The sequence below is a fragment of the Phycomyces blakesleeanus genome, assembly GCF_001638985.1.
Source record: "Phycomyces blakesleeanus NRRL 1555(-) unplaced genomic scaffold PHYBLscaffold_45, whole genome shotgun sequence".
Classification (NCBI taxonomy): domain Eukaryota; kingdom Fungi; phylum Mucoromycota; class Mucoromycetes; order Mucorales; family Phycomycetaceae; genus Phycomyces; species Phycomyces blakesleeanus.
Genome location: NW_017265191.1, coordinates 177,650 through 200,893, shown reverse-complemented (window position 1 = coordinate 200,893; position 23,244 = coordinate 177,650). Strand labels below are relative to the sequence as shown.

Below are 23,244 nucleotides of genomic sequence, written 5' to 3'. Positions count from 1 at the left end.
CTTGTCATAGATTATATTTCATAGTCACATTGATACCCTATTTTATATTTAATCGACAAATAATCCAGTTTGGCAGATCTTTGGTTAACTTTTATTTAATGAAATAACAAGTAAAATTGACTCTCGTATTTTTGCATTTATTTTTACCATAACTATATAATTCAAATAGCCTATTTTTTCCTCTTTTCTTTATTCCTCTTCTTCATCTTGTTTGTTCTGTTGACCAAACCAAATCCCCTCAAACAAACACCTTATGCTTTCTCACACCCCCAAGCCAAAACATTTCATTTCTACTGCAGATTTTTCTGCTGAAGAACTCCTTGAATTTGTCAATCGTGCTATTCAGCTTAAGGTGGAAGCCAAATACAATCATCCACATGCGCGAACAGACCGTCCCTTGACCGGAAATACGCTTGCACTCTTGTTCTCAAAGAGATCAACTCGTACCCGCGTAGCAACAGAGACAGCCATGGCATACCTAGGTAATAATGATTTTATTCTTCTTCTTATTATTATTATGTGTCTATATTCCATTTATTGCCGTCCGTATAATTAAATTCGTTATATATCTGTTTCTCTTTCTTTCTTCTGTATATATATATATATATATATATTAGGTGGGCATGCCATGTTTCTTGGAGGCCAGGATATCCAGCTGGGTGTCAATGAATCTCTTTTGGATACATCTCGGGTTATTAGCTCTATGGTCAATGGAATCATGGCCCGTGTCAATGGACACGAAGAAATTGAGGTACACTAGTTGTACATACGTAAACATTGTAACAAGCACTCATCAAATTCATGTCACAGCTTTTAGCAAAAGAGTCTACTGTTCCGGTCATCAATGCTCTATCTTCAAAGTACCATCCTACACAAATCCTTGCTGATCTTATGACCATGCATGAGCACTTCCACAACCATCGCAACAGTAACAATGGTAATGCAAAGGGCCAGTACAGTGCACACACTCAACACCCCAGCGAAACTCTTCCTGGTCTACGTGTTGCATGGGTTGGTGATGCAAACAATATACTGCAGGAAATGTTGGTTTCATTTCCCAAGCTTGGCATCAGTATCGCTGCAGCATGTCCTCCAAACTATGTATGTGACAAGGATGTGGTCGAGATAGCAAAAGCCGATGCAAAAAAGACTGGAGCCACGGTCTTCTTTACAACAAGCCCTGAAGAAGCCATCAAGGATGCTGATGTGCTTGTAACTGACACATGGTATTTATATTTCCAAATATATATATATGTATATATTCTGATTCTATTAATTATCTAATCGCATATATACCTACCTTTATATATATATAGGGTAAGTATGGGCCAGGAAGACGAAAAGGCTATTCGCTTAAAAGAGTTTGCTGGTTATCAAGTGACAATGGACCTTGCTAAGCGAGGAAAAGCCAAGCCTGATTGGGTGTTTATGCATTGTCTCCCAAGAAAACAAGAAGAGGTTGATGATGAAGTAAGTTTTTATCTTTTATGATAATCAGAGATCTTATATATCAATCTAGGTTTTTTACTCTGATCGTTCACTTGTTTTTCCTGAAGCTGAGAACCGAAAATGGACTATTCTATCAGTAATCGAGACTTTGATGGTGAAAAAGTAGAGCATTAAAATACACAGCACCATAGTTTGTCTATCATGTAAAATGTCTTCTTTCTTCTTTCCAAGTCGTAAACATATACATATACAAGACACACACACACACACACACACACACACACACACATAGTAGTAGCAGTAGTATTATATATATATATATATATTCTTTGACTATTATGTATTATTTTTTGGTATTGGCTAAGCAATTTAAATTAATAAACTCAATGTTTATATATATACATTTAAAAAAGGTTTGTTCGTCAAAATTGTGGACGTTATTGAGATTATATACATGACCACAAGTCAAATCTGCACATTTTAATAACTGACCGTGAGATATGTAGAGAATAACACTATTTGTGTGTGTGGGTGCCGTAGCCAAATAGACTTTTTATTTCTTTACAATCAAATATTTATGTAATGATATTCTATATGGTGATACCTTCTGTTTGAGCTTTTTTAGTCCCTTTCCTGTTCATTCTCACTATATTTAACGTTAAGTGTATATTTGAAACATAATCATTTATTATTATTACTTTAAAAAAAAAAGACGTTTTACTTATTATCTTTAAGCCTTATAATAATAATAATTTCTATATTACAGAATATTACCATACTCTTATGGTTATATATCTTGATAACACTCTGCTTAATTCTTATAAAACCTGCCAACGCACAGTGAGCTTTTTTTTTGGGAGGTACTCATTTGTTGGATATCATGCTTTCTATATATTCCACCAACCTCATCAAGAGTACAAGGAAAACGCTTTAACTCACTCATAATAGCTTATCCGCTTTCACTTAACGAAAATATTTCTGAAAGCATATTTAAATCTGAACAATAAATTATACTTTGGAAAATGGTTTACTAAAAAAAAAAGATTGTTTCTGAGAAAAGTCATAAATTAAATACAGAGAATAAGCTATAAATCGAAATTGATCAAGTAAAGTAGCTTTACATCTATATTAGACCTAGTAAAGCACATAAAGATCCACCATCTAAAAGCTGTTTGACATTGATTGGGCAGAAACTGATTCAAATATCCTATTTTTTCACTCTAAAAAAACAATTTACTAATAAAGATTTGGCTATTTGCACCAAAAGTCCATTTTGGATACCCACTTTTCCTCAGGACGTACACCTCAAAAAACAGTTAGAAATTTTTGCTTTCTTTTACTAAGTAAAGTCGTGTACGAAGATAAATGATGACGGCCAGTGCTTTTTTGACCAACATCAGGCCAATATTCATGGAGATATCGATAGCTTTAAAAATGCTAGTATCGATATTTACACCACTAAAAGATGCTATTTAAATTCCCGGCGGTACAGCAGATATTGGTAAAAAAAAAGTCACATAGTAGTCATGGTAATGCTCTGTATGGTGACAATGCTATAATTTTGATTTCCTAATTATCGTTATATCCAACTTTGACAGTGTCCCCTGTTTCTTCTTCGTACTCTTCTTTAGTACAATAAGAGATATATGAATATTAAATTAAGAAAAGAAAAAGATCACTTCAAAAGAAGAGAAGTAACACCCAACGAACAAATCAAATGCATTTCAATACAGTGAATTAATGATATGGTGAAAATCAATGACTTGTAATTTATGTATGCGCACATGCATGAAAATGATATTCATACAATAACATCCTTATTGACGGTTAATGAAAAAGAATATCTATTATTTCGTATGAAATAGTAGAAAAAGGCGCACATATACACCATATTAATTAAATATTCATATATATGTATGTCTTGAATTCTACAGTGTATACATATACATACATAATAAATACAAGTTGCTTGGACAGTAAAAGAAGTTTGTATAACTTAAACACGTGATCTACCGTTGTAAGAGTAAGAGGCTGCTTTATAAGCAAGACCGTACGTCCTTTTTTTTTATTCTTTATTTTAACAAAAAAAACGAATACAGTATACAATGTCAAGTGTCGACAAGAAGCTATTCAAGGTAAGTAGGCATATAGATTTTTTACTTTAAAATGAAAATAATAATAATATCAGTAGTAGTAATAGTAAAAGTACTCGAGCTAACCAATGTCTGACATGTCAAATGTCTACATGCATACACACATATATATATATATACATAGACAGAGTTCGCAGTCGAAATGACCTGCCAGTCATGCGTAAATGACATTACCAAGGTGCTCCAGAAGATTCCAGGTAGGTCTACACATCTGTTTGACTTGTAACTATAAAACGTATATCTTATTTAGAGTACATTCTCTTCTTTCTGCTTATATTTAGATATCAAGGAATTCGATGTGAGTCTAGAGAACCAACGTGTTACTGTTCAAGGTAGTGGTAAGTAATTCTCCTCCCTCTTATATATATATATATATATAATAACAATAAATCATTGTTTTGTCTTGTCTTGTCTCGCTGTTGTTGTACAGCCCCTCCTTCCCAGATATCCCGAGCATTGAAAGATACTGGCCGTACAGTTATTGTACGAGGTCAAGGTGTTGCTAATGGACAGGGACATTCGGGTGCGGCTGTTTGTATCTTTGATACCTTTGGAGACAATCCTTTGAATCCAGTACCCCAAGATACACAGGGGTTGGCTAGATTTGTTCAAATTGATCAAGACACATGCTTGATTGACCTGACAGTCGAAGGATTGAAGCCCGGACTTCATGGTGTTCATATCCACGAGTGCGGTGACATATCACAGGGCTGGATGTCTGTTGGAGACCACTTTAATCCCACAAATGTAGATCACGGTGACTTCGAATCTGGCCATGTTGGTGACCTGGGAAATATCGAGGTCGACGAGAATGGCTGGGGAGACTTGGTGATCGAGAGTAAGCGAGTGAAGGTCTGGGACATCATTGGCAGAAGTATGGTCATTACAGAAAACCGAGATGACCTTGGAAAGGGTGAAAGTACTTCTTCTTCTTCATCAACAACAAAGTGGGATGGAAATAGTGGTCCTGGTCTGCTGTGTGGTATAATTGCCCGTAGTGCAGGTGCATTTGAAAATGTTAAAAAGGTTTGCGCATGTTCAGGAAAGACATTGTGGGAGGAAGCAAGAATTCAACAAGAAAATAAAGTGCATGCAAGCATCTAATATTTACATATGCATTATACTTCTTTACTATACATCCTTTGTACTTTAAAAAACATTCACAAAAGAGAAAGAGCGTCTCTTTTTTTGTATAAAATATATATATTATGATTAGTAATATCGATGTCATCAATATCACCTTTTCTATAGACTCAAAATAAAATCTAGGTTGCGTGATAAGAAAAGTAATATTTATGTTTTATTCTTATGCTTCGATCATATAATATATGTAGCTATACATAGACAAATACATAAATACATTTGTAAATATGTGAACCAAGCAAGGTCCCTTTTTTTTCTTTTTTTCTTTTTTTTTTGGTAGTGCTTTCCACGTGACTGATAATAAGATTAACGGATTATTTCTTGCTTATTTTTTTTTAATTTTGCTTTTTTTGTTGTTGTTTTTTGTTCTCGTTATTAACATTTTACTACTGTTCATTGATCATGTCTCATAGTATTTGGGGTAAAATAAATTTGAAATTTCCAAAGGTCCATTCGAGATTATAAGTCAAAGGAATTTTAATTATTGTTTTTTCTTGTTGTAATTGTCTTCAATTGATGTATAGCCGAGGTAATTACTCCAGAAGAACGATGCAGAGTAGACATCGATGGCGTTCTCTGCCTGTCAATGGTAAAAAGAAAAACAAAGAAAAAATATATAATATTGTATAAATTGTGCATACAAGTGTGAATTTATTTAGCATTTGTCATTTTTTATTTATTTATTTATTTTACAATACAGGCAACACTTATGCCACATGCCAAAAAAGGGCGCACTACTCTTTTACTAGAGGTTAATGGACTAGAGTACGCGATCTGCTCACTGATTGCTGACAATGTAAGGAGAGTAAATAGCTAGGAGAATTATTATAGTTATAGTTATAAGAATAGAGAGAAGAGATGTAGATCCAATTCAATTTTAATTCAATTAATTACCTGGTTTATTGATGTGTGTTTATCTATATTCTTAGGTTGAGAACCAACCTTTACGCATCTTTCTTACTGAAGAAGACGAAGCAACCATAAGAGTTTCCGGTGCCAAGTAGGTGGTAGTTTCCACTGAATTCAACTTTAGATAAATAATTTTGGTAAAACAAAAATGGGGGCATATTGGGCTTAGAATAAATAACAGTTTACCTTTCTTTCTTTCTTTTATTCTCTTTCTTTTATATATATATATTCATGCATTCATTCGTATATTCATATATTCATATATTCATAAAAAAAACATTTATAATTATTGGCTCAAGTTCCATTTCATTGACGGGCACAGTAGAGCGTGATGAAGATTTTACACCCGAGGAGGACGAAGACGCAGATAGCCACGGATCGCTTCAATTCCGTGATCCTTCTGATAATACTTTCTTGGGTGGATTTGAACTGAGACATTTTGGGTTAGCCCAGCAAAACTCTATGTTTGACAAAGTTGATTTACGAAAAGAAGAGACTTCTTTAGAAGAAGGCGCACTCAAGTAAGACAGTAATTTGGTCAAATCTATCAATCAACCGATATTTTCAATTGATAAACTATTATTCTTATCGTTATCTCTTTATCTATTCAAATAATAATGATAATAATCTAGTGATCGAATTGTTATTGGACTTATCAACAGTATGAAGAACAGTGGCGACAAAGCAAAGATCAAAATGGCAAAGACCTTACGTAGTAAATTGAACCAAAGTATAGCTGAACGCAATACCAAACAAAAGTCATTAAAGTAGCAACGCTTTATTGGACCGTAATGAACCACATACAAGAAAACAAAAAAAGGGAAAAATAACGCATAATATTAATTTATTGTACTTTAATGTATATAATCATACATAGCATACATACATACATACGTACATTTATGAATGGGTGTATTGGTGTATACATATATGTATACCAATATGTATGTATACAAATATTCATGTATACAAATATGTATGTAACATGTATGTATGTATGTATGTATGTATGTATGTATGTATGTATGTATGTATGTATGTATGTATGTATGTATGTATGCTATGTATGTATGTATGTTATGTATATATAAAAGCAGTCTATAATAAGCATGTCTGTATTTATTGGTATTTGAAACAAGTTCTTTCTATCAAATAAAACAGTCTTAATGATTTCTTAGTACTTGAAAGTATCAGTACTTTCCGAGACTGATACGCTTTCCTTTTTGGTTCTTGTGTTGGCAATAAAAGAGGTTTTATGGCAAGAAGTAAATCTCTTTTTGGTAGGAATTTTGCTTGGTTGGGTAATCACAGCTTTGATCAAACAATAGTACATTTCTTTGAAGTCTAAAGTCTAATCCAAAATAGTTATAGCATTGAAGTAGGTCAAGTAATTACATAAAATTTCTATTTCTATTTGAAATATAATATTAAGCTGCTCTTTTTTTTTGACAATACACTGTGATATTTAGGCTATAAGCGTACAATTCATATCTATCTCCCTATCTCTTCTCTTTGGTGGAATACAAATTTTGTGCCATTACTTGGTTCACTCAAATATTATACATATTTGAAAGTGCATGATTTTTTTTTGGCTTTTAATTAAATGAGAGTCATTGTTATCATTATTATCTTTAAGCAAAAGAGAATATAATGCTGGACTAAATCCCCTCTTCCTGTGTTCCCCGTGTCTCTCCTTCCTATCTAACTCCTTTTCTACCTCCTCTTTCCTTTCCTTTTCATCTTCCTTTGACCAAGGGTGAATATGTAACTAAAGAACCCCTCATTAGCTTACATATCTTTGTTCATATTATTTCATAATCATTAACACTTTGCTTGGGACTCTTTCGGTAGAATTCTACTAGTTGTTATACAAGTATATATTTTATATCAGAAGAATCTGCTCTCTGAAATATGTCTGAGGGTTATTTTTGTTTTTTGTTTTTATTGATTGATTAGTGTAAAAGGTAATATTCTATGTGCAACCTATTTGAAAATACTTTTAAAAGAGTGAATGGCCTGATTCATTTTAAATATAAAGAAGAGCCATGAGTAAGAAAACCAAACAAACCATAATGATTGAACGATTAATAATCCGAGCAATTGATCGGTCGACTGATTTATTAATTGATTGATTGATTAATCGACTTTTATATATATATATATATATGTGTGTGTGTGTTCAAAATACAGCAAGCATAATATGCAATGAAAGAAGAAGAAAAGGAAAGGAAAGGGAAAAGTATATATATATGTGTGTGTATGTATGTATTTTTTTTTAATTCTTATAATATTTGAGCACTTGCAAAACAACGTGGGCCTGTGTATCCGATCAGACCAACGTACTGAAGGTCAATGTTTTCATGGTCTGATTCATCCCGAAGTAATTTAATCAAAACGTATTTTCCAGAGCTAAAATAATATGTATATTGATAAATGGTTTAATAAGGTACATAATCTAATTATATATATATATATATACATATATATTAGATTTACTTACATGTTACCAACAGACACCATGTCTTGGTTTAACCGCGTCGCACTAAACCAGCCCACAGGATCAGAATCTTCAAGGTAATCTCTACCTTTGGCTGTTACATATTTTTCATAGTCTGCTCTTGTGAAACGATCAAACTTTGCTGTACCTGTCACATAAATATTTAATATACGTTAGATTTGGTGTGGAAACTTTTATCTCTGTTTTTTATTTTCTATTTCTCTGATATCTTTCAATTCAATTTAGTTCAGTTTGATTGATTTTAATCTATAGTAGAATCGAAGCAAAACACAATAGGTAGGTGTCTTGTCAATAAAGCTTACTTTCTGTTTTTATGGGATGATGAGAAATGAAAATCATTCCCTCTTTACCTACAGTACATGATTATATATAATATGGGTCTTATCTTGGTTAAACAAAATCAAGCCAAGAAGAGAGAAACTGATATTCTAATCACAGAATCATATATATATAATTCTTATACAAATATAGAAAGTAAAAAAAAAAGTCTTACATGGTGCTGTAAATCTACAGCAATTAGATTATTAGATTAATTATCAAATACATTTATATAATAATAATAAAAATAATAATAAAAATCAAAATAATCAACTTACCCGTACTGAGGTGATTTGATTACTACATTAGAAACAACGCAGCTCTGGCTTGTGGTAGTATTTGTTTGTCCACCGTAACGGAGTACAACGTTGATTGTACCATGTCTACCAGAGCTAATTCAACACAGACAGAATATATACATATAAAAGAAAATTAACGTATTGTTTTAAAATGTCATACCTATATACAAACATGTACAAAATGGGACAAGGGTCTTCTTCTACACTGTACTGTGTATATATGCATATCATAAGTTTATATAATGCAATTTCTTACCAGTAAACTGAAGCATCATTTCGTAAAATATTCTCAACTCCATATGATGAGCTGTAGTCGGTAGTTAAATATTACTGTCACCCAAAAGGACCAGTGTGCATAAATTATATATATAGATATATGTGTGTGTGTTATTCTTACCCATAACTCCCGCCGTCATCCATGTCAATCCCAAACGTTAGGACTACATGCTCCATACTGCTAGAGTCCTTTTCAGTGGCAATTTTACACAACTTTGAAAGGTCAACCGCATATTCAGTAGGACATTGTGTACCATCCGCTGTGCCAAATGATCCACGGCCGGGCCAGATTACAGTATTATTGTAACGGTTAAGATTATTGTTGCTGTTGATGTTGCTGTTAACATTAGCGAACACTAAACTTATGCTATCCTGGGTTCCATTTTCGTTTTGGTTTTCATTATCATCATGATTATCTGCGACAAGGAATTCATTATTTTCATCAATTTCACCGTATTCAGTCAGATCATCCGAAAAAGGGTCTAAAAAAGATGCCAGATTTCCATGTCTAGCAGTAAGAAACTGAGTAAAGGGGCTGTCGACAGGCATGCTGTTACTGTTGCTGTTTCTGTTGCTGCTGTCGTTGTTGTTTCTGTTGTTGCTATTGTTGCTATTGCTGCTTCTCCTGCTGCTTCTTCTACTACTTCCCCTGTTACTTCTGCTGCTAGTTCTGCTGCTAGTTCTGCTGCTAGTTCTGCTGCTAGTTCTGTTGATGCTTCTATTGCTGCTGCTGTTACTGCTGCTGTTGTGTTGCTGATCCGATGATAATGATGGTGTTGGTGAAAAAATAAATGACATTGACGGCGACGACGGCAACGACGGCGACAACGACGATGTTGATGTTGCTGATGATAACGTACGGCGGGCCTCGGCTCTACCCATGAGAGGACTTGGTATTGTTTGTATGTGAAGAGAGCGAAAATCATTGACTTGTGCTGGAGGTACAATTGTGGTTGTGGTTGTTGTTGTGGTTGTGGTTGTTGTGGTTGTTGGTGGTGGCTGCGGCGTTGGGGTTTGGTACACCCGAGAAGGATCTCTGGCTATTGCTTCCGAGAATCGAACGTGGGCCGGGCGCGCGTATATCTGCGGAGGAGGTGGACCGAGCGGTGTACTGATTATAGTAAGTGTTCGGTCAGAGTCTACAGACTGAAGTGTGCTCTCAATGGATTGGGCAGAAAACATGGGCGAGGGTGAAGAAGAAAATGGAAAGGATGAATCGTATCCAGATTCGATATTTGGTGCAGCAGAAGGCATTTTGTTTTTTGTTATATTTTCAATACTAACAGTAATAGTAGTAGTAGTAGTAGTAGTAGTAGTACTAGCAGCAATATCAATACTGATACTGATATCAATAGTAATAGCAGTAAGTGGTAAGTGGTAAATATTAATATTAAGAACAAGAATAAGAGCTATCTTGGTTGTAATGCACTTGCAATTAAAATAAGAAAAATAAAAAAGAAAGAAAGAAAGAGAGAGAGAGAGAGGGAAAAAAAAGACGAGGGGACTCTATCAGGAAAAGGAGAGTAGTGGAAAGGAAATCCGTGGCACTACATTTTTTGGTTCCGTTTAGCGGTATTGTGACTGCTGGTTGTAACGAAGTTTCTACCTTTTTGTTTCAATTTATTTCAAAAAGAATAAATAATGCGTTTAACAATATGCTATATAGATATATAGATAGATAAAACAACAGACTATATGCTGGATCCAAAATATATAGAGAAAAATAGTATACATAATTTCTATTTATTTACACATAAATTTGATATTAACATATGTAATTTTAAGCTGGGAATCAAGACATTATATATATATATAAAATACAAATAACATCTCCACTCAAAACCTTGATAGTGCTTGACAAACAAATATGAAAATGTTGACTTGTCTAACAAATAAAATAGCTAGAAGAGAAGTGTTTAAGTGTTGGTGAAGTAAATTTGGAACTCCATGTATGGCGTACTGTGGCTAGTGTGTATATTGGAATAAGAGCCATGATTGTTTATTGCATATGTGGTGCTGTCTATGTTGGGTAGACATACTGTTCAGTTTGGTTTGGCCTAGTCTGAGGGGTGGTTTACTCCCATATGAAGCTGTAAATATTTCAAAAGATAGTACAACCGTAGACACTATAATATTTTAACCTAGTACGAGACTACTAAATAAAACACATTTTACACACATCATGTATATATATATATATATATATTCTCTCTATCATAAAGTATAACTTTGTCGCAGAGGACATGGGACCGCTATGGTCAATTTTGCATCGATTGTATTCACTGAGAAAGAACTATTTATTTTACTTTCTTTTACATCTTTATTATATTACTCACCTCCCGAGCCTTTATTACTTCTTTTCAAACCTTGTATGGAGTGTGTACGTATTTCTTCTGCTCCTTACCTGGCCTAGATATTCATTCAAATCAAACTTTGTCATAAAAGAATTCCCGTTGCCCAATATATAACAAAATCTATTGAAACCATCATTGCGCTGAAATCGAATTAGTGCTGATACAATGACGTAGTTATATATTCCAAGTGTTAACTTGTATGTGTACAGTCTAATCCAGTCAGGCAGGTAGGCATGCAGACATACAGACATGCAAACAGCCAGGCAGACAGACAGACAGACAGAGGCTGATAAAAATATTGGCGGTTTTTACAAGTATACTTTCTTTTTTAATTCTATTTTATTGGCACTGTCAACGCATACAATGCACGGCCTTTGAAATGCCTAAATAAGTGGAAAAGGAGAAAGGAGACATAAAGCCTATTTAGCTAGTGGTAAAGACATAAGCTTTTCGGATAGCAGCTATTCTCTTGGAAGTGACAGTGTTAGAAAAGGAAAGGAACACTGTCAAAGACCTTGACTCAGTATGTGTATCAGATTGCATGAACATTATAACAGAACCAATCACATAGTTTAAAGGGAAGGTGAAATAATAGCGAAAAAAAAGACGAGCGAGGTGATTATCGGAGACGTACCAGGAAGGACACAATTTCTGGAACAATCGTATTTCGCACCCGAGACTTTCTGGACCAAAGAAAAGGTGTTGTAGACTGATATTTTTCACTCCCCAAAACTCCCTAATATAATTGAGTGGGGGTTTCGTAATGGCAAAGAACAAATCAGAAAGAAAGAGAAATAACAAGCTGAAAACTTCAAGTTCAACAGAAAAAAAAGGTACACTCAAGAATTGCTGCTTTATATGCAATTGTGGTAATCGATTATTATTATTATTATTATTTAAAAAAAATAGAGAAAATTCGGCAAAGAGAACCTAATTTGTTGCTATGGAAATGTTATAAAAGAACGATTATCAAAAAGCAGAGGACCATTAGGATCGAAAAGAAGTACAAAAGGATACTATTGAATTCAATTGCAGTAAAGTAATAGATCGGCCAGTCACCGTGGGTACTTCCTTGCAACAACTAAGCAACAAAGGTGTTTACAGAGTGTATAATTGAGTATACACACCTTGTGGATACCTCATTATTGGAAAACTGTTTGGGTAAAAATATATCTATAAGCACATTAAGAAAAATACGTCCCTAAACACACATTCTTTCCCGTAATGATAGTTAATCTTTATCCATGGTTACATTAAAACCATATATAAATTTCTGACTTTTCTTTTTTTTTTTAGAAAAAAATTATTTTTGCATTTGGACGCTGGTTGATTTTTTTTGACAGCTGAATTCCTTTGATAAACTGTTTTTATATATAATATATATATACATATCCATGTACTGGCCATTAATACTTTGAAGATAGAGAGAAATGGAAATCAATTAAAAACTCTGTATAGCTTCTTCAAATGTTTAACAGCTAGTAAGCAAAAGTAGCTTATTAATATATATATATAATATAATGGCTTTAATGAAATAATGATAAATATAAAGGTAGATCTTTAAAGTGTCTTTAGTTTTCTAGAACGATGTACACTAGTATAAATACTGAGAATCGCACTTTTAACACCGAGGACAATTAAGTAAAACAAGCCAAGGACTGCCAAAATCCACGTAGCATGGACGTCTAAATTATTAGCCTTTACAAAAGACATTTTTCTCGCGACCTCATAGCGATGAGGTAACGCACCATCCACGTTTACAAAAGCAACTTCTTCAACTAGATCGGCACCACGCCGAACTCCGGTTTGAGTGTGAATTTGAACAAGCGCCTTGTATCGATTGACAGTCTGCTGAATCACCCCACCTTTGTCCCTAACCACTCGCTCAATTGCCTTGTTTGCTTCCAACTGAGATTTTTTGTAGTCCACAAAAGCGCCCAGCTTGGACCTTTCGATATTACGTGCCGTGCCAGGCTGGTCTCCGCAGAATGGGTACCCAACCAACCGTTTGCCGGCAAACAAGGCTTCGTGTAGTGATCCAGCACCACCGTGGGTCATGAACATTATCGTAGATGGATGATTGAGAACTGCGTACTGTGGAGCCCATCGGACCAGCCGAGAAGAGGGAATCTTGTCTTTTATCAGGTCTGAATAGTAGTAAGTTGTGTTGGATGAAGTCGTGATCGAGGTAGGAAAGTCCTTTGTCAAGTGAACTGTGGCCCACACAAAGCCATCAAGAGCACCGTTTTCTATGTTTTCAAACATGGCAGTCAGTATCAAACGAGTGTCGTGAAGTTCTGGGGTGGCATGCTGTCCAAAAGCAATGTAAGCAATTCGTTGATGGGTGTCGAGATAGCTCTTCAAAGAGTCTGTCAGTGGCTGGTGGTTTCGTGGAATAATCGGACCAACAAATTCGACAAGTGGTCCAACCGGGCGGGCGGGTTCAAACCCAAATACGGTATTGACCATCTTTAAAGAATCTTTCCAGAGACCAATTTCATTTCCATTGAATCCTGATATGCCGACCGAATCAAGTTTACGACTGAATTCTTTGGCATATCCCATAGTGCGGTAGATGGTGGTATACGGCAGAATTGTGGTCGTGTACAGACGCTTAAAGTATGACTGGTACAAGGTTATTGGATCCTCCATATCCATTATTCCATTATTGATGTATGGTGCCTTTGAGTCTATCGATGCGTTATTACTCAAGCATTCCCATATAGCTTATTTGTGTGTATTGATCTGTAATGAAAAGTGAAAATAAAAGAAAAACTTACCGGGAGATATATCTATACTAGATGTAATAATAAAAGGAATCTTCATTTCGCGTGCTACAAGGACACATATGGTTGTGAACATATCGCACAAGGCAACGTCTACATTATTTTCAGTAAAATAGGAGCGGTAAAAAGCAACCTCTACAAAACCAAAACCAAGATTAAGAACCAGGGAAAAACATAAGGAACACAGTTCAAATACATTTATAATAATATTCAATAACAACAAAGCGTCAATAATATATGCAATTTTGGTGTGCGTGTGTTTTGCTTTACCTTTTTCTGTTTCGCTTCTTATAGGGCCCTCGACAACCTTCATCCTCTCTATCCAATCGCCTCGCTTTCCTGAAGTAGTTGGAAGCCAACTCTGCACCAAACGTTTTCCAATTGAAACAGATTTGATTTTAGGATAAGGCTTGCCAAATTTTAGATGATCATCCTATATACACATAAACACACACACACACATATATATATATATGTATATATGTATAATGTATCAGTATATGATCTAATATTTCAAATTAGACAATATATATATTGCTGTTGTTTTTACCCGAGTAATGTATGTGATATTGTGTCCTCTTGTTGCTAGTTCTTCAAGTATGAGGAGCACCCAGTTGATGTGAGATGACCCACCAGCCTGGCATGAAAAGACTATATTCTTTGAGACTCTAAAGTCTTCAACAAGTTCCAAAGTATTTGGATTTGGATTGTCGATAGAGCGGGTAGGTACAATAAATGATAGAAGAATAAATAGTAAAAAATTGAAAATTATTGGCCACTTCATTCTTATCAAGAGTGAGCTTGCTTTTCTTTTCTTTAAATCAAGGACAAGATGTGGAATTTACCATGTTTTCTTTTATTTTATATATATATTTTGAAAAAAAAAAACATTTGCTTTTCCTTTTTCTTCTGCTGTTGTAATTTATTTTACATCAATTTAACCGAACTTATACCTATTTTATAGGCACGTATAAAATAATAATAATCGAGTTAAAAAAATCTAGTTTTCATATACTATAATCTGATGCAGGAGCAATCATTTCACAAAACGTCCCATAAATACATATATATATATATTTATTAATAAATTGTCGATAAAAATATAATCATGAATACTACGGCAGAAATGTATGTTTCTTCTTCTTCTTCTTTTCTTTATAATAGTATTTTTGCTTTATTTTATTTAACTCCTATCCAGAAACATCGGTGTAATTCTCGGTCTACTACAAATAAAGAATTTGTTAGACATGCCCGTGAAGCTCGAGAGAAAATGGAAAGGAGAGGAGAGGAGAGGAGGAGTGAGGAAGTAAGACAAAGAAGGTTATTTGCGTCTGTAGACTATGTCAATTGTTCTCAATAAGTGCCTAATTGGAAGTTCTGGGTCTATTAATACGGAATTAACTTCAATAGATTCCACAGTGTTCTTTAACCAAAAATAAAAAGCGAAGACGATGTCGATGTCGATGTCGACAAGGATCAGTATTAAAGAAATGAACATGATAATCATAGTCTATTTAGGGCCACATATTCCTGTGGAAAAAGATTATCCCTGCATAATCTCATTCTTCTTGCTACCAATTTATTTGATATAAGAGTACTATTGAAGAACAAAAGCCTCTCTTTTCTTGTGAAATCATTACCCACTATAGCCACTCATGTATACGGCTTTTATGCCTCATAGACCCGAGAATTCGGGAATTTGCATCTCTCAAACGGGTTCATGATATACACATATATATTATCAAAAACTAGTATAAATTTCATTTGTATAGCTATGGTTTCTCTTTGGGTTTCCGCTGATATTCTTTCCTTAATACATCTTTTTATTTATATAATCATACAGATACTTTACTGTATCGTATTGGTGATATCAAAAGAGGTTCTCTATCTTAATAAAGCGAAAAGATATTTTCAAAAAATCCGAGGTTGCGAATCTTTACCTTTAAGTCCCGTACCTTTATTCTAATTGAGTACGAAATCCAACTACATGGGTATGGTCCAATGCAACCGGATAGACACCAGACAAAGAATACTAATAAGAAATGAAGAGTTACGGTTGAGCCACGTTTGGTAGCGGAACTTCCATACAAGTAGCTTGCCCTCCGCAGTTAATTATAGGGCTGGAGTGAAGGCTAAGGTAATGGTAATGGTAACGGTAATTTTACTTTTATTTTTATCTTTGAAGTGATACACACAAAAATAGAATATATAAAATAAATGATGGCTATTGTTTTTGTTTCATTTATTCTATATTCATGATCCAATAGTTTATTCTGTGTATACTATGTGCTTCGTCAATGTGGCCACAGAGAATATATATATGTATCTTGATACTCCTCCTAACCAACCCTAAACCTGACAGTGATTTTTGTGCGGCTTGTTCCATTCTAGGGCAAAATTCTTGTTTGTGGAATTGTAATCAAACTGTAAACAAAAAACAGTCTGACCAATAGAGTCTCTTTTACCAAATACAAAATTCTGCCTTTGAGCACAATTTTGATGTGTAAAATAAAGCATAAAGATATTTCTAGTAAAACATGCTATGTTATTCTTATTATGATAGTGACAAAAATGCTTTGGTTAATGTTGGTGTTGGTGTTGATGTTGATGTTTATGTTGCTATTGTTTGCGTATGCATTATTATTATTATTGAAGTTTACGTCTAGCTAAAGCTCTTTGTCTTGTTGCTTCAATTTCATCAGCTCTACGTTTTTGTTTCACCAGGGTATCATCCGGTAAATCAATATTAGCCATCACGACCACACTCTCTTCCTTCATCTTGTCGTCCATCTCTAATACATTCGGTCCGTCTCCGCCGTTCAACCTAGTCTTGGGAAGCTTCTTGATTCGCTCCTGGCCATCCCCTGATCTCACCCAGTCCCACAGTATCTTACTAACTCCCTTCATAACAGCCTTGTTGGTGTATGTTACGTGAGTGTACATAACCCAGTCTAGCTCGGCATACTTAATCTTGTTCCGATCCAACATATCAGAAAATGCACAAAGAGGGTGGAGATGGAGGGCCACCAAGGCATTCGATCGTACTCCAAAAGACCCTTCGTCTGCTGAAATGCCTTCAGTAAGATGCTCATCTGGAGAATAATGAGAGAATACGCTTCGATTCACACCCTTGTTGGCGATATTGGTAAAGTATCCAGTCAGGAATGACTTTAATATAGGAACGGGATCGATAGTTTCCCCTCGCTCGTCTTGCCCCATCTTGCGTTTGTTACTCTTTGAACTCTTGGCCTTAATCTTTGGCGCGTGCTTAATCGGAAGACGGCATTTATCCATCACATCAATCAGCTGAGAACGGACACTGCTTGCAGTTTCTAGCACTTTGCTATTAATCCAGTTGTCTTTGCACCATCGTCTGTCCTTTCCATGTTGTCTCCACTCATGCCACACATTCAAAAACGTCATATGGTCTCCAGAGTGGTGGGCAAATCGAAGTTTGCACTCTTCTGCTTTCACCATTGCTTCTTCGCCACCCTTGCTTCGTGCACTTGGTGCTCGGAACAAATCATTCTCGCCAGCAAGAATGCTCGCCACAGTCAAGACTTCATGGCTACAGCCATATTCTTCCGCAGAACTAACCAACACCCGTGCCAGTGAAGGCGACAAGGGAAAGTGACTCATTTTTTCTCCCATTGGAGTGATCTTGCCAATGTCATCAATCGCACCGAGTAAATAAAGTTGTTTCAGGGCATTCTTGACAAGTGTTTCCTCTGGTGGATCGATGAATTCAAACCCGAGAACATCAATGATGTGCATCTTCTTCAATGAAAGCACCGTACTCAACAGACTACTCCGTTGGATTTCGGGGATTGTGTTTAGTAACATACGGTTATAGCTATCCTCATCGTAAAGTCTGTATGCTTTACCAGGGGCAGTTCTACACACACACACATACACACACACATACACATACACATACACACATATATAAATAATATACCGATTAGATGGACAACCCTTTATTTACTTATTTAGCTATTATTAAGCTATACGATAACCTACCTTCCTGCTCGTCCTGCTCGTTGGGTTGCGGCTGCCTGACTAATTTCGGTTACCAACAAAGCATCCATGCCTGTATTTGGATCAAAAGATTTTTCCTTGACAAATCCTGCATCGACCACATAACGGATACCAGGTATAGTGACTGAAGTCTAACGCAAACACACACACACACACACACAAATGAAACATTTACCATTTCTCACTTAAGTATGACTTTCTTATTATAACCCAACTTTACCACCCTTTTGTATCTTACCTGTGCAACATTTGTCGCAAATACTACCTTGCGCACAGATTCTCTAGAAGGATCAAACACTGCCTTTTGGTCAAATGTCTCCAAACTAGCATACAGTGGGAATACGACAGCATTTTTCACGCCATGTCCATCATCGTAATACTTGACTCCCTTTTTATAATTAAGTTTCCTTTCTTTGTCTTCAAAGGCTTTACAGGCTCGTTCGATATCGTGCTGTCCTGTCAAGAAAACAAGAATATCTCCCGGAGCTTCCTGGGTATGTATCTGCCATGCCGTATCAACAGCCTGATCCACCATTAGTGACTTTAAGGACGACAGTCGCTGGGAAGATTCGGGGTAGATGATGTCAACTGGAAAAGTACGGCCTGGGATTTCAAAAATCGGACACTCGTCAAAGAAATCAGAGAATTTTTCGACGTCCAAGGTGGCTGACATGATGAGAATCTTGAGATCAGGTCGTAACCGATGGGTCTGCTTCAACAGACCAAACAAGACATCTGTCTCGAGTGTACGTTCGTGTGCTTCATCGATAATGACAACTGAGTACTGGCTAAGGTGTGGATCTTGAGTAGCTTCTCTAAGCAAGACACCATCTGTCATGTATTTGAGCTTGGTTGATGAGCTAGTACGGTCGTCGAAGCGGATAGTGTATCCTACAGCTGCCCCTAAACTAACGTCTTGTTCTTCGCTCACTCGCTTGGCCACTAGTAATAGTATAAAGAAGAAAAACCTTTCTATTTTTAAAACACAAAAAATCTCTATTTTCTTCTTCTTCTTCTTTCTGTTGTTAAATAAATCTATTATTTTAAAAAAAAAAAAAATCAGGGTAATTACCTGTGATTGCAGCAATTCGTCTAATTTAGGAAGCAAGAAAAACAAAAACGAAAGAATGTAAGTAAGTTTACTAATTTTATTCATGTTAATATTAATTCTTATTCTAATGCTATTGTTAATGTTAAAAGAAGATATCAAATAATTGTCATGAACTTTTATCTTTCTTTTTCTTTTTTGACAAACACATGTATCTATATATATAGCGTGTGGGTAGGTGAGAGTTCTACTTCATCATACCTAGGCTGTGTTACGCCAATCTTCTTTACGTCTGGAAGAGATTCGAGAATGTATTGAGGAATCTGAGTTGTTTTACCCGAACCTATTGTAAATGTCAGTTGAATCTAGAGCGAAACAATGGATGGATTCATTTACCAGTTTCACCAATTACAACAAGGATGCTGTATTCTCGAATGGCTTCAATCAATTCATCTCTGTATTCATACGTTGGAAGACTCTCTCGCTGCTTTTGAATACGATCGCGTTGATTCATCTGCAAAATATACAATTGTAGATCGTGTGGTACACACACACACATATATATATATACACATATATATATTCATGTTCGCCGCATTTACTGCGTCATAAGCACCTGAGACTCAAATCAAAATTAACATTTTAGCGAAAGAAAAATCTATATTGAAAAAATGCAAATGAAAAATAACGGAAATTGTCTGAACTCCTTGGAGTGATAGACAATGTAATTAAATTAGTGATTCAGACATTCATACTTTGAGGCCAAAAGCTATACATAATTAAATCACATACAGAAAAGGTGTATAATATCTCTATATCTATAAAAACTGTACTGTGAAAGGGAGAAAAAAAGGCTTGGTTTTAGATAAAAGTCGAGTTTATATCTTTAATTATCTGATCCAATAAACCATTCTTATTTATCGATTAATTAGTTAATCTATAGATTCTTGGAGTAGACATTTGATAACCCAAAATATGTGAATTTATTTGTGAGGCAACCATACACAAACACAGTCATACATACATATCCTCTCATTCTCTCTTTATTTCTATTTTTACTTAATTTTTCTTTTATATACCTTGGTTAAAAATACTAGCATAACTTTCCCTCGTTAATCAGGAACATATCATAAAGTTCAAGAAGTAGGGATAACATGAGGTTATACTCAGAGTGTTTTCGGCTAGTAATATTGCATAATATGAATGAGTGGCAGAGAAAAGAATATATATATAGATGAAGTCTTTTACTATTATTCCTTTATGACTGATATTTGCATACTTACCATAGTAAATAACATTTGCATATTGTGTATAATAGTACTACTATAAGGACTTAAACAAAAACTAGTTTCCAAACTTGTGTAGCTTACGCTGTGACAAACACAATAGGGGGGTTCAACAATTGTAGACTTTTTAGATTTGTACGCCTGAGTTTAATGTAACAGATATGATTGGTCTAATTTAATCTATCTAAAAGCAAAAAAAAAACCACTTTCCAATGCGCAATAGTACCTATGAGTATATGGAACTCTCGGCCATTGTGTGTATGAATATTTATAATATATTAAATATTTTTAGAGTAATACTGCCTATTGTCAGATGTATTCTGGGTAAAGCAAAAAATAATAAGTTTAAAGAAGAACGAACGAACGAACGAACGAACTAAAACCCGTGAACAATTTTCATGTATATCTTGCATAATTTTATTGCATCCACTCAAATATAAAGAGCTCTTTAAATAACAGGATTCAGATAGTTCAAGTTCTTGACATCCCTCCAAAAATATCAGAGAAATAATATGTACTTGAAATTTAGAGTCTGATTGAAGTTTCCTTGATGATTATAAATGCAAGTCTATATATATGTGTGGGTGTTAACAAGATTATATACTCATTCTAGTTAAGTACAGATACGTATGATAGCATTATTACTAAATCCATAATATATATATATATATATATATATATATACAGCATTTTTACTTAACAAATAGTAAAGCTTAAGGGCTGCTACAAGTTTCTTGAATTCAATCAAAAGAAGCATGTAATTAAAAAATCAAAAACCAAAAACCAAAAAAAAAATACTTTGTTATCTTAATGTACAAGCCTAAAATGGAAGATTTACTTTTATTGCGTTAAATCACATATCATTCGAACGTAGTAAAGGATATTGTATATATGTATATTATTGCTTTTTTATGAGAATTTAATGTAAAGGTCAAATTATTTAAGGCGTTAAAAGTGTGAAATAATAAAAGAAGAAAATCGGTTTGGCAAGACGAAAAAGGGGTTAAGTTTATAAAGACTTTATTTCTTATTGCTAATGATGTAGCACACGCTATTTATTATTTTGGCTTTATATTATTTGACTATTGCAAATTATCTGTAGGTTCGAAGACATATCTTGGCAATACAATGCAAAACAAACCAAACCTATAATTGCGTTAAAAATAAAAATAAATCTGGTAATCCAGAGCTTAAGTCTAAATGATATATATTACCATCGATAATAGCAAAGCTACACTTATAGCTAGTTACTTGTAAGCCTCTGTGAAATATGTTTTGGCTTATTTATCAGAGGAGATACATCTAAATTCCCTCTATTCCATACTTTTTTATTTTATGCAATTTTTTTTTACCTATTATATATATATACATTATAATTTCATAAGGTTATTTAAAATACACAAAAATAATACGCGTGTATTTTTCTTTAGCTTTCTAATATAAAAATTAGACCTTTTATTTATCGAAACTTGTATAAGTATGATAATACACACACGCACACACACATTTATATAATATAGATAAACAGATATGCATTAAAAGCTCTGGAACAAAAGTACGGACCTATTCCAAACTAGGACACTTGCATTATTCTTACTTCAAAACCAACACACAGACAGGCATTATAAAACCTATCAATATGTCTAACCTTTTGTCTCTACAGAAAATACAGGCAAGACCTCTTTGGAGACATGCTATTTTTTTAAAGAAAAAAGCAAGAAAAAATAACAATAATATTCTTAACAACAACCAAATAATATAAAGGAGAATTGACCCACACGACTGATTTATTTATTTCTGACTTTTGAAATCAAAATTCTTACATGTGAATAAAAAACAGAGAAATTAGCCTTGGTCTACAATATTAAAAATACAATACAATACGACACAATATACAATATACAATAATAATAAATGATGCATTGTAAAATACACTTTCTTTGTGACTAAATCCAGTAACTTTAAGCGAATATTTATCTGGCAGAATAACAAGGAGATATCCATAAAAATGGCTAGCTAAACTTCCTTGGGAAAAAAAAGATAGCCAAGGGATTATTCAGCCTTGTGTCATTGAGATATAAGCCCACTAATTACATGTGTTACAAAACAAACTACTCATTATCTTTACGGGTAAAACAGCAAAAGCAACCTAATAAAGAATAAGAAACTTTCTGTGAGTATATGCGACTATTAAATTGAAGATTCATTTGGCCGACTAAATTCTTCTTTGTTTGTATTGTACAGTAAATATCATGCTTTATGCTTACCAAGACCGCTTAGTTTTAAAGAAATGTAAAAAGAAAAAGAGACAATTCCCCTGTCATACCTTTCATTAGAATCAACCTTATAAGTATATATTCTTAAGGGACCACAACAATACCATTTTAGAGAATATATTGCTTAACTGAGTCATTATTTACGTCTGACATAAACATTGAACAACTGTACTTCCCAAAGATTAGCTTGTACCCTCCCCCAAATCTCTCCGGAAGTTTACATTTTCGTAAACCATATAAATGTATATATATATATTAGAAGACTGTTATAGAATGTGTTGTTGATATACCTAAAAGAAGCATCTTCAAAAAAAACGCTATAAAAGAATATATTACCAAAGGCCAAAGACCAAAGCGTAGGACGCGCAAAGGCATTTTAGAGGTGACATTG

The 23,244-nt window shown here is 34.4% G+C and overlaps 4 protein-coding genes across 4 annotated transcripts; 3 read left to right on the top strand and 1 right to left on the bottom strand.

Moving 5' to 3' along the window:
* Window positions 1-100: 100 nt before the first annotated feature.
* Window positions 101-1,615, top strand: PHYBLDRAFT_184165 (hypothetical protein; the record flags this gene model as incomplete). The annotated part of the gene is made up of 5 exons (XM_018438896.1): window positions 101-482; window positions 618-751; window positions 811-1,226; window positions 1,317-1,470; window positions 1,520-1,615. Exons 1-5 carry the CDS (start codon window positions 254-256, stop codon window positions 1,613-1,615), a joined length of 1,029 nt encoding a protein of 342 aa, XP_018283465.1. The 5' UTR covers window positions 101-253.
* A 1,930-nt stretch (window positions 1,616-3,545) lies between these two features.
* PHYBLDRAFT_128992 (hypothetical protein) lies at window positions 3,546-4,661 on the top strand (the record flags this gene model as incomplete). The annotated part of the gene is made up of 4 exons (XM_018429256.1): window positions 3,546-3,584; window positions 3,727-3,799; window positions 3,884-3,940; window positions 4,033-4,661. Coding segments are annotated over exons 1-4 (789 nt in total), but the record flags the coding sequence as incomplete, so codon positions are not given.
* A 448-nt stretch (window positions 4,662-5,109) lies between these two features.
* Window positions 5,110-6,461, top strand: PHYBLDRAFT_184163 (hypothetical protein). The gene is made up of 6 exons (XM_018438895.1): window positions 5,110-5,166; window positions 5,270-5,334; window positions 5,446-5,541; window positions 5,675-5,745; window positions 5,954-6,175; window positions 6,287-6,461. Exons 1-6 carry the CDS (start codon window positions 5,148-5,150, stop codon window positions 6,423-6,425), a joined length of 612 nt encoding a protein of 203 aa, XP_018283463.1. The 5' UTR covers window positions 5,110-5,147; the 3' UTR covers window positions 6,426-6,461.
* A 6,518-nt stretch (window positions 6,462-12,979) lies between these two features.
* On the bottom strand, window positions 12,980-14,989 carry PHYBLDRAFT_153504 (glycosyltransferase family 1 protein; the record flags this gene model as incomplete). The annotated part of the gene is made up of 4 exons (XM_018433169.1): window positions 12,980-14,109; window positions 14,200-14,340; window positions 14,476-14,638; window positions 14,756-14,989. The coding sequence occupies 4 exons, from the start codon at window positions 14,987-14,989 to the stop codon at window positions 12,980-12,982; spliced, it is 1,668 nt and encodes a 555-aa protein (XP_018283462.1).
* Between the last annotated feature and the right edge of the window lie 8,255 nt (window positions 14,990-23,244).

What these genes read in the sequence shown, in the direction of transcription:
- PHYBLDRAFT_184163 (XM_018438895.1), top strand. An exon ending in GCGTTCTCTGCCTGTCAATG is followed by an intron (nt 5,335 to 5,445) that starts GTAAAAAGAAAA and finishes TTTACAATACAG; the next exon opens with GCAACACTTATGCCACATGC. An exon ending in TTAGAAGAAGGCGCACTCAA is followed by an intron (nt 6,176 to 6,286) that starts GTAAGACAGTAA and finishes ATAATAATCTAG; the next exon opens with TGATCGAATTGTTATTGGAC.